This window comes from Poecilia reticulata, linkage group LG5, assembly GCF_000633615.1.
Source record: "Poecilia reticulata strain Guanapo linkage group LG5, Guppy_female_1.0+MT, whole genome shotgun sequence".
Lineage (NCBI taxonomy): Eukaryota > Metazoa > Chordata > Actinopteri > Cyprinodontiformes > Poeciliidae > Poecilia > Poecilia reticulata.
The window spans coordinates 31982180-31994392 of record NC_024335.1 but is presented as its reverse complement, the minus strand read 5'-3'; the positions used below and the strand labels follow the sequence as shown (position 1 = coordinate 31994392).

At 37.5% G+C, this 12213-nt stretch overlaps 1 protein-coding gene across 5 annotated transcripts in view; it reads right to left on the bottom strand.

Moving 5' to 3' along the window:
• The window catches only part of pdzrn3b (PDZ domain containing RING finger 3b), a 206795-nt gene that overhangs the window by 63120 nt on the left and 131462 nt on the right, over positions 1-12213 (bottom strand). Inside the window, exon 1 of one of the 5 annotated variants that reach the window (XM_008410603.2) lies at positions 1983-2298. The exons of the other annotated variants lie outside the window; for them this stretch is intronic. Within the exon in view, the coding sequence (XP_008408825.2) occupies positions 1983-2231 (249 nt within the window). The 5' untranslated portion in view covers positions 2232-2298. Of the gene's footprint in view, positions 1-1982; positions 2299-12213 lie in introns of those variants that run through there. 5 annotated transcript variants of the gene reach the window in all.

The following is a 12213-nucleotide window of genomic DNA, read 5'->3' as shown; positions in this document are numbered from 1 at the left end:
GAGCTGGTCCAGTGTTCCACGACCAGGACGAAAACCACACTGCTCTTCCTGAATCCGAGGTTCAACTATCCGACGGACCCTCCTCTCCAGGAGGGTTGTCTGCTTGTTAAAGAAAGTAAAATTTAAATTACACTAGTGCCTACCTAGAAAAAAGCAAGTATGAAAACCACAATTTATGGAAAAAATAAGCCATGACTGAATTTCTATTCTACACTGATTAAGGATTCTTTAACACAAAGTCTTGAAATGAATCAAATGTTCATATTTGTCATGGGACTAAATTAAAATTTTTATTGTGCTAATTGCAGAATCTGTAATTAATGAAAAACCATGCATCAACAAAATAAGCAACATTTTTAATTCAAAAGCTTTTTATTAAATAAATAGATCTCAACAATCCAGTTTACCGTTTTTAACCTGTGATTTAGCTTATTCTACAATCTAATTGGACTTCTTTTGAAAAAAAAAAACAAAAAACTTCTTTAAATATGTGAACACCGGCATGTATTGCATTGAGATGAAGCCAACTCCTTTTAGTACAACTTGAGCAGCAACATCATTTCTTTTGATGATGCTGTAAAGTTTTACAGCATCATCTGTAAAACTTTATGGATTTAAAGTTTTACAGATGATGCACAGATGCATAGATTTATGAGTGTATCAGAAACATGTGAATACCAAGGTTCCAGTTCAGGAATTTTGTATGTAAAATAAATAAATAAATAAATAAATAATAAAATACATTGTGTTAAAATTTTGAACACATTGAAATTGATGTAATTAATCTATATTAATGCATTAAAGTAGTGGTGGGTGATATGGATTTCAAGTTTTAGCTCAGAATTTTGGGGTAGTTATATAATTATCTCTATTGTGATAACTATAAAAAGTGACGGTAAGAACCATTTATAAAAAATTTCTTAGGTAAGTGTATGACTGTCAATAAAGAATATTGCACACAGTAACTGCATTTTCAAATTTATTGGAATTTTGTTCAGCGCTTTCATTGAACAAACATTGGAGAAAATAGTAAAACCATCAATGCCAACAGTTTGGGGGGATTTCAAACATCATTAATTGGAATTTATCGCAACAACAATAAACCAAAATAATTATGAGAAATTTATCATGATAAATGAAAAACGATACGATACCCAACCCTACGTTAACATCCCAGACCTTCTTTCTACCATTGGTGGAAACAACAACAAAAAAAGGGAATTGTTGCCTTTTCTTAAAATACCACTACAGTCTCGCTTTATTTTCATGAACCAGGTTTTGTCCACTCCGATCCACTTCTGAGGGCAAGAAACATAAATGATACAAGCACTGTAAACTTCAGCTGATGCATGTTGGTGGATGGATGTAAATCTAGTTTTAAAGAGAACAATCTGCTGGAGTTCAGGAGTTTGTGGTATCTGACGTGAGCAAATGTTGCAGCATAAAAAAAAGACTTGGCGAAACCCATCAAACGTTTCTGCCTATAATCAGGGTTTACGCTCAGCTGCCAAAGAATGCAAAAAGAAGAACGCCAAATCCAGCTCCAGTCCTGGGGTGTGAGAATGCTCTTCAACCCCATGTGTTAATGATGCATCTGCTACAACGCCTGCTCTATTTTCTTTTCCGTAAAGAGAATTTGAAAAACAAGCACTCAACTGTTAAACATAAACTTTGGTGAAAGAGTCACCAAAGAGTCAAGGACAGTCACTGTTTGGAGGTTGGCTACAGATCCACCGGGTCATTGAGAGAGCTGTCTCCTCTTCATCACCTCCTTTTAAGCACAGCACGCCGCCACTCGTTGACCCCAGCATCGAGTTCAGACCCCCTTTTAGCTGGCAACAGTTTCAACTTCACTCCGCTGAACTCAACCCAATGACCCCTGAGACCGACAAGTCAGGGATGATAATTGTCTAAAAGCCGGAGAAAGATTGCAACAAAAGAAACACCCAAAAACTAAGTTTGAAAGCACATGGTCACAGTACCTTGCAGACTTCGTAGAGTAGCTTATATTGCTCATGAGGCTTCCTCAAAGAACAGAGGCTGCATCCCATGGTGGAGAAAATCCCAGCATCCAGGGTCTCCCCTGTGAATGGCAATAGCAGAAATCCCAGCTCTTCCCCTTGCTCAGTCCACTCTCTTCTGACTGTTTTCGGCTGACGGGACCGACTGCCCCTCCGCCCCCAGCTGGAGGCTGTCTCAACACTCAGCTCAGCACACCCTCCCTCCTCCATTGTTCTCTTGCCCACTTCTGAGCTCTCAGAGGTCAGGTCTCTTCTGAGCACACACCCCTTTATGTTTATTAAGCAGCTGCTCATTGAGAATTCATAGAGAAGGCTAAGGAAAGGGGGGAAAAAAGGAAGAGTTGTTTTTATTAACCGAGCACCATTAGGGTATGTTCACACTGCAGCCTGAAGTGACCCAGTTTCGATTTTTTATCAAATCGGATTTTTTTGCCGGGCCGTTCACACTGCCACACATATGCGACCTGTATGTGTTCTGCAAACGACCTGAAAGTGACCCGCCTGAGCAGCAGAGGGCGCAATAGCGTTAGCGTTCTCAGTGTTCTGCCAACCGCCACAAAAATAAGTAGTGCTCAGTGTTTGCGGAAGTAAACATGGAGGCTAACGGTGGAGTTTAGCTTACATATTTGAAGTTGTTGTCCAACTGGAGCAGCATATTAACAACTTAATCCTCATTATAGTTCGTCATAGTTGTTGTTTTTCTTCCCACTTGCGTGTATCAGGACGCAGAATAGTGAGATTTGTTGACGTTCAGTTCGGATGAATGCGGCCTGGACATAAGGTCGCATTTGAATCGGACACGTATCGGATATGGGTTGCATTCAAAAAGAATCCGACCTGTGCTGTTCAGACTGCCATGAAAAAAATCATATACAGGTCACATTACGTCAAAAATATCGGAATTGGGTCACTTCAGACTGCAGTGTGAACGCACCCTTTGATTCAATCTGGGAAAAAAGCTGAGCAACGGAAGCTTTTCATTTCATAACAAAGCCCATGTTTGTTTCTTCAGACGCTCTCTGGGTGCTTGGTCTGCTGCAGACTCACATTTTAAAAGGTGCAGTCAGTAACAAATAATTTTTTTAATGACATTTGTTAAAACTATGACCATGTTCTGACAGTATGTTATGATCAGTGGTGGGATGTAATGTACTTAAGTTGCTGTACTCAAGTACATTCTTCATGTGTCTGTACTTTACTTAAGTAGATTTAGTTATGGGTACTTTTACTCCACCACATTTTACAGTAAGTATCTGTACTTTCTACTTCACTACATTTCTATAAAGCGTTGCGTTTATGGTACTTTTCAAAGTAGAAAGTGCCATTCTCCCTAAAGAAGAGCAAGGCAGGTATGCAGCACCTTCAGAATCACTAACACCCAAAATAGAGTCCACCAAGTGTAGTCATTCAGAAGACCCGCGTCAGCCATGGCCTTATTTAAAAGATTTATTTGAGTTAACCGGGTCTAAAAACGACTCCTGCAGATTCCGGTGCAACCTCACCTCCCCCCAAAGCATGAACTTCTAGCTTTCAAAAATTCACCGTAGGATCTGAAAAAACATATTGAGGTAAGTTGAGTTGCTAAACGCTATCTGACATTTGGATGTGAAATTGTTTTAGGTTAGTGAAGATTTATGTAATCTCACCAAGCTTGTTGTTGAAATTGACTGCAATAAATAAACTAAATTGTTATAAGCCAGCATGAACTGGCCAGTAACATTGATTATTACGGTCAGAAGCACAGGATCTCCTGCCATGAATTTCCCAGGCAACCTCCTCTCTGTGCTGCTATTGCCATCTGAAGAAGTGCACTGCTCCTAATCAAAAACAACCAATCAGAGCCAGGAGGAGGGGCTTAATGCTGTCAATCTAAATGAAATGTGCTAATGGCAGATAATATATCTTTAGAAAAGCTACACAATGCAACTTTAATCTGAAATTGCACCCCCACTTACACGTCAAACAGCAGAGGGGCTACATGCTTGTGATGGCACATCTAAAACTCTGCAGCTTTATTAAAGCATTCTCTTTCAATGACCCAGTTAAATTAGCACTCAGTACTGGTATGCTGATATGCTAATCCAGCAAAGAGACACAACATTCTCCCCCCACACCCTTCCAATTGTGTGCATTTTACTCCAAACACACATGCCTGAAGCCAAACGGACAAAATAAAGCAGATTTAAAAAAATTATTCAGTATTTAGTGGGAACACCAACATGTAGAAGCCTTATCTGACTGTTCATCCCTCCCTATAGGACTATAATCCTTCCTGGATTTTTTCTGTGAAGAACCCAGAGAGGATTATTTGGTTATTATTTATTTCATTAATAGTGTTATTTCCTGACTTGTTCTGTGAAAAACCCAGAGAATGTTATTTGGTTGTGCTTTCTGGAAAATAATACATTTTTACATTTAAGCACTCCTGCAATCGTCACACTTTTTCTGATACAAACTGACTCCGGCCCCCACCAGAGAAGGGAAAAGTTATGTGGCCCTCACAGGAAAAAGTTTAGGGACCCCTGCTTTAGAGGAAATGTGAAAACAGTTTCACCAAGAACAGAGTATTGTTTTAATTCAATGTCACAGTATTCCAGTATTACTGCAGACAAACTGACATTTCTCCTTCCTAAGAACAGTGAGGATCAACGACAGATCATCTTACACCAGGAAGACAATGTGGAGGTTCATCCTCAGAGCTGGTTGATGATCTGGTGGAGTCAGAGCTTCTTCTGAGACAGAAAAGTCTTTAGGTTTTCTAACACCTGATTTCTCTGGCTTCCTCTTTCATCTTCATTTGTTTAGACTGCAAAAATATGTTGAAGATAAAAACATTGATGAACGAGTTATAACAACAACCTCATAATATCAAAGTCTGTGTCATTTGGAGCTTAATTAAAACCAGGTTAAGTTTATGAATAAAAGTATAAGTTGCAACAAACAGCCTCCATGCAGTTATAACATGAAGCTGAATGATTGCTATAGTAATAATCATACAAGTCACAATAAAATTGATAAAATAATTATTTATGAAACCAACGTAAGTTATATATCTTTACTGCACTGTTTATAATTAAACAAAAATAATTAATAAGCAAACTTACCACTAGCTAGCAACACTTAGTAGCCTTTGTCCCTTCGGGCTCCATTTGTGACACATTTCATTTCCATCTGTTGTCCCGTTGTGTTGTCTGTTGTCTAACTCGGATTAGGACGTCACCAGCTTGAATTTACCAAAATTAGTACCCATTTTCAAGGCCCTCTCTACTTTTAAGGCAATATTATGAGAGTAAAAATGACGAATTTGAACAGTGCCTGTTATCTTCCCTTTGTTCAGGTTTTTCTCTTTATGGCATTTTTTTTTTCTTTTATAAAGAAAGTGTGCAATACCGCCACCATCTGATCTGGAGTATGAACTGGAGCTAATCATACATCTGAAAATGGATTGGGTACTTTCTTAAACGACATTACATCATGTTTATAATTTTTTTATTCTTTGCAATTTTAACAAAAATAGTAAAAGATTATTAAGGCACCTAAAAAGTATACCTTTTTAGGTGCCTTAATATATTAATACATATCAAAAAGTAGTACTTTATAGATGCCTAAAAGACATTCTGCATATGTATTAATAACTTTTATTTTGTAATCGGGTTGCAGACTTCTTTCTGCCCAAGTCCCTTTTGAAAATGCGATCTGGATCTCAATGGGGTTCACCCGGTTAAATAAAGAAAATTAAAAAAAAAAAAGCATACTTTATTAGTCTAAAATTTACACTGAGATGTAATTTAAAACATAGTAAAATTAATAATTTAAAGTAGTGTTAAGTGAATTAAAAAAAAATCTATTTTGAGCATATTTTGAAATGTATACAAAATATATTTTAAAAATACTTGAGCAAGTGTATATTTACACTTGGGCAAATATATATTTTGTTCACTTAAAGTATACTTTTATTTAATATATTTATTAAAAGTGTATTTTGGTACAATTATGTTTAAAGTTCTAATTTCGAAATTGGTACAAGTGTATTTTTAGTATACTTCAGATATATTTATAGCTAGTACACTTAATACTTAGTATACTTAAAATGTACTTTCACAAATGTAAGTATGTTTGAAATATACTAAAGTATACTTTTTTCACCTGGGTAATGCATGCAATTACCATAAAAATAAGTTTAAAGGTTTATATTCCACACACACACACACACACACACACACGCATATATATATTATTCTGTTTTTTACAGAAGAAGCTTAATTTGTCTGTATTATTATTAAATGTATTTATACCGATTGTAACCAACAGATGAAAACTAGCCTTATAGCCAACTCTGTTATATTTTGTGATGTGCATTGTCCCTTTTGAAATAAACAACAATCTCCATGTCAGTCTTCAAATAAATCCTCATCTATTTGTTCCCACAACTACAACTGTAGAAAATAACAGAACAGCTCTGTCAGGAAATATCTGAGATACAAGATCGGCATCGCAGAAGAAAAAAAAAAAGTTGCCTTGGGGAAACAACAAAGGTGTCTGTGTGAACTCAACAATCAGTCATTATTACAGTGGGCTTTGCTCGTCTGGCTCCTAAAGGCTCTGACTTTCATCTAGTGTAGCGTGGAAACTAATTCTCCACTCACATTAGCCGCACTGTGGTGCCTGAGGCGCTGGGATCAGTGTTGAGTTTTAAGCCAGTGATCTTCCTGGGCTAATCTTTCTTTCGTGCCAAGATTATCCCATTCACAAAGCTGGCAAAGGGAGGGCAGTGCTTCGATACCAACTACTCCACAGGAAGGGTTATGGCAGCCAAGGCAGTACAAACACGTATATAAATGAGCAATTAGGAGTGCAGAGAAGCTGCAGCAGCTGGTTCCATCTCCGTTGTTGGAGGTTTGATGTATGAAGGTTCAAGTTTGTGCTTGAATTAAGTTTGATCTGTGGCCCTGTCAGAGAGAATCAGATATGGGCTTTTTCTTCATGGATGTAACATCAACTGAGGCTTCCATGTCTGTGGAACTGACAATCAGGCAGGTTTCATAATGAATAGTCCCCTATGCTTTTGTCTGACAGATAAAAGATGTCTGGAGGTGACCACACTCCGGCGCGATTATAAGCATGTTGCTTTCATAGTAGGAGTGGTTGACATAAACTGAAAGTTTTATCAGAATATTTTGGCATAACCATAGCGATGACGATAAAAGTGATAAGAACAATTTTTTGCTTCTTTTCACATAAAGAAGCAAGATTTGTATAACTGAATTGCTCACAGTAACTGTACTTAATCACATGGAACAAACACTAAAACCAATAATCTGGACAGTTTTTTTAAACAACATTAATTGGAATTTAATTCTTATATTATCTTATCATGATATGCAATTCTATTTGATTCTCATCTCCCTTTGACATTTGGGAGATGTGTTTGGTTGAATTAGGTATATTCTGTTTGCCGATTGGTTGAATTTCAACCAATCGGCAAACAGAAAGAGGCCATTGATTTTCTGCATCGTTTTGAATTATATTCTGCCTCTGTTGGACTGTAGTTTGGCAATGTCAGCAGAGGAAGTGAATTAAGCCGTTCAGTCCATGTTGGCCACACTTTCAAATATTGAACAACTCAAGTAAGAGCAAGACGAATGCTAAAGACATATTATTGCTAGCAAAGATATAGGGACCTATTTCCTCTGGGGTTGCCAACAGCGGCCACACCTCCAGCTAGCAATCGTTTTTTCAACAGGGTCCAGATGGCCCTTGCCTGTTGTAGCTCTTCTGGTTTGTTGTGACCCTCCAGGAACTTTAAGCACGACTATGTAGTCTGATTAAGACACAACCTTTTCAAAATAATTTTGTGGTGCACAGCATTGAATAGATTTGACTACTCGTAAAAAACAAAATATAATTCAGGTAATGCACACATTGAACATGACCCTAACTGACCGCAGTCAGCTAGATGTTTTTAACCTGAGCACTGTGTTTCAACCTGCCTTATGACAAAACACAGAACTATTTATCTCTCCATCATCAGAGCAGAGGGGGATTTTAAGAGGATGGGAGGATAAAGAGTGATGACGTAGCAACACACAAAGAAACTGGACACTGATGGCACACAGAGATAATGTCTGAGTCCCAGGAATGTTCTGGCCAGACAGCGGGATGAAACTAAGGTCAGACATGAGGAAAGTTAGAGTGAAAATAATTAATAATCTGGCCATTTTATTAAGTTTATCGCATTTCTATAAAGCGTTGCATTACACGTTTCATCCAAGTCCACTGACTGCAAAGTAGAAAAGTACCATTAGACCCTCCCTCAAGAAGAGCAAGCAAGACCACCAGAAGATGGAAGCACACCATCTACACACCATCTCTTTTGCAACATTTGAAAAGTTTGTTCAAATTTTGCATGACAATTGGAAACGTAGCTACTGTGGAAGAGTTGAATATTGAATTCCACACCATTGATTCAACATCACACAACATTCTTATAGTGAATGCAACAAAAACAACACGCATACTCCCAAGATGCGACAAGACTTACTGTTGAAAACAAGATCCAATTAATTTTCTGACATTGTGATCAATGTTGCCTTTTTTATTAGAATACATCAGCAAGATAGGGAATAATGACAGCACCAATTGTTGGTAGAAATTCAGTTGCTTAGAGAACGGCTTACACTGAACAGGAAATTGATAAGTTCTTTTAATTAAAAGCAACAGTTATATGATCAGCTATAGCCTTTTGCAGAGTTGCCTTTGACCACAACTTGATCTCCAGAAATGTGTATGTTGCATTAGCCCTGAACAAAAAAATCATTTAAAGTCTGAAGAGGATATGAGAGGAGAAAGGAACTGTGTTGTCTGAGCTGTAATGGAAATGCCAGATGAGCAAACACTAGCGACAAGAGGGAGTGAAAACTAACACAGGGGATGTTAAAAGGAGGTGTGAAGAAGAGACAGAAGATGCTCCTCTGAGGTTTCAGAGGAGGAAGCGGGACAGAGGTACAAACCAAAATGTGTGGAGGAGTTTAATGAGTCTCCAGTTCCATCTCAGCTGTACCACTGGGGCATGACAATCCATGTGTATGTGTAGTCTAAAAACACTAGGTTATGCATAAATTATCAGACAGCTTTCAGCTTTGTATTCCTATTTACTGTGCAAGGCAGATTCTTGGCCAACAGGGACCCAGCCAGGAGGAATGAAAGCCACTGAAACTGTTTAATTGGAGTGTCAAAGCACTAATAATGCCATCATTATCTCTGTAAGTAAATTGCTTGAGAATGATTAGCCGTTAATAAGACAGGTATTGTGTGATATGCTTCACTAGAAAAAGACAGAAGTTTTTAACCCCTGTTCACTGGTTTTAACACTCTCTCAGGTGATTTCTACATATAAGATCCAGATAAATAAAAGGCTGCAATATTTTTTGCTTAGTCAGTACAAAATAACTTCATTTGCCATACTCATGGGGGAAAAAAAACTTAAGATTTTGTTTTGTTGAGGTGAGGTGGTTTACTCAACCGTTTAGACCACTTTGTAATTATGAATTTATGGGTGTATACTATGAGTTTTCTATTAGTTAAATCTTGAAAGTTTTGCTTGTTTCATAAAGTTCTCCAGAGCATAAAACTGATATTTACTGGGTATCTAAACAGGCCAGTGTGGATGCCAAGTTAACAGAGGCTTGATTGGTAATTACCTGATTAACGTGGTTTTATGCACAGGGGTTAGCGCTGGCAGTGAGCATCCTGGCTTCACCCTGCAACCCATCACTGCCTGCATTTAACTCCATAATAGAATCTGGACAATTACCCTTTAACCTTTACTTCATTAATGCCATCTCCACTACACTGTTATGATGTAGTAGAGCAAATATACCATCTAAGTGCCAGCAATTTAAAAGTCAAGGCATTCTTTCAGAGGGTTAGTAATGTTGCTTGTCAACACAGTTATTAAGAAGGATATTAAAAGGAGATCATATTTCAACCAGCTTCTTCCATACCGAGATGACTGGACTCCACTCAAAGCTCAGTTGGTGAGAGCTACTTTCATCTTCAAACACATCTAAGACGATCCATGTGTGGGTTGAGAAGTGCATTAAGTTATTATTTCTGCTATTGTGGCAGAAATATTATTATCAATGATAATAACTAATATTATTACTGATATTAGTTATTATCAATAGCAATGTAGCATTACCTTCCCAAGAACAATAATAAAAATAGAAACAAAATTTGCAAAAGACCATTTCATTTTTAGTTTGTTAGATTATTGGGAAAAAGAACCACCTGCGAGTGATTATTTTCCAAAATGATGAATCAGAAGTACTGTTGGGACTTTACCGTGTTAGTTTTGATTCATTATTTACACGGATTTAACACATGAAAAGTTTGAACACAACTTTGCACAAGCCAAGTATTCAAACAACAGTGCTGGAGACAAAACCTCTTGGACCACTGGCAATTAATTTTTGCTTCAAATGTCCTTTTTGGACAAATACGATTACTGTGTTCATGTTGTGCTAAAAGGACTCACAAAGCTATTCAAGCCCAACATCGATTCTCAGTGCAAAACATTTTGCAGCAGAACAGATGTCCCCAATGTTATTACCAGCGTACACAGTTCACATTTCTAAAAAATCATGTTTTCAAAGAAGTCCCTTATATTAGCAGGGGTTAATGAAATACTGGTAGTTGAATGGGTAATACAGCAGTTGGCACCAATCCAATGGTTTCATAACAAAATAACTGTTACCCTTTTTAGCAAATTAAAAACAGTAAATATGTTTGTTGCTGAGTTCATACGTGTAATTAGGATTTTGAATTGAAAATGTTGCTTATTTTGTTAATCATCATTAATTATTTAATGAATTACAGACCTCGCAATTAACTCAATGAACATCTTTAGTCTTCCCATTAAATCAAAGGCAAAATTGTCTGTAAAATGGAACTCTGCTAACAATAACTACAACCCATAAGGTTAGTATCTCTAACCTTATGGGTTATGAATTCTAGCTAAACATGGAATCAAGTTTAGCTAGAATTCTCTTGATCAGTGACAGTGGAACTCAAATTTCAATTTTTTTATTTGAACGTTGACTACACAAGTGTTACCAGTTTGCACATACAGCACTGTTGGCAGGAGGAAAGAGGACTTTTAGTAATTTTGGTAAGGTGTTTAAAATAACAGCGGAAATACAATAAGCAAAAAACTATTTCAAAGAAAACCGTTTTCTCCAATATGTTGGGACACATGATTAGTTATCAACTGGTAGCAAAAAAAAAAAACATGTGTTAAGAGTTAAACCAACAGATGTGGTTGGTCTGAAATTTGCTCATTGTGTTAAGCAGGGGTGAAAGTAAGGGGGCACGGTAGGGTACTGCAAGAGAGGGGAGCGGCTGTCTGCTGTAAAAAAATCAATTGGTTCACTGTTAAGCTGTGACTGATTAGTTTTTCAAGAACGATCTAAAACACAACTTAATCAGTTAAGTGACTTTTTTTCCCCATTTCATATCGTTTCTAAACTGTTCGTGCTTTGCTAGAGCAGGGGCGTAATATGTCGATCGTGGAAGGTTTTGAGTCGATCTCTGCATTAGACCAGCACGGTCTAATATTTCTGCCACAATAGCAGAAATAATAACTTAACAATGCCGTCCCTGTTTCAACAAGGTGTTGCGCAATTCTGTGCGTTTCGGTTCCATATCCAAAATAACTAGCAGAGCAGGAGTTTAAATTCAACTAATCAATCACCGCTGTGTTCATGAGAAGCTTATTAATGATCGCAAAATAAATATCAGGCCTGCAAACCTAATATCGTAACGGACTGATTGTTATGTTAACGTAATCTTTGGTCGGCTTGTGGAGCGCAGAAGGTTGCCATGGCAACGGGTGTGCTTAAATGACAGAGAGAGACGGAGAGTAAAAAGGTGTGAGTGGTTTAGAGTTGATCACCTGTTCWGGTTGTTTTACCTTTTTTTTACCTTTGTCTTGGCTCATCACAGCCGCTGTAGTTTCTGAACGTTCAATAAACGACAAACTTGGTGTCATGATTTGGTTTTGGTGAGGTGAGAGAGGACGCAGGCAGACCCAGGTAAAGTGATGATGATGATGATGATGATGATGATGATGATGATGATGATGATGATGATGATGATGATGATGATGATGATGATGATGATGATGATGATGATG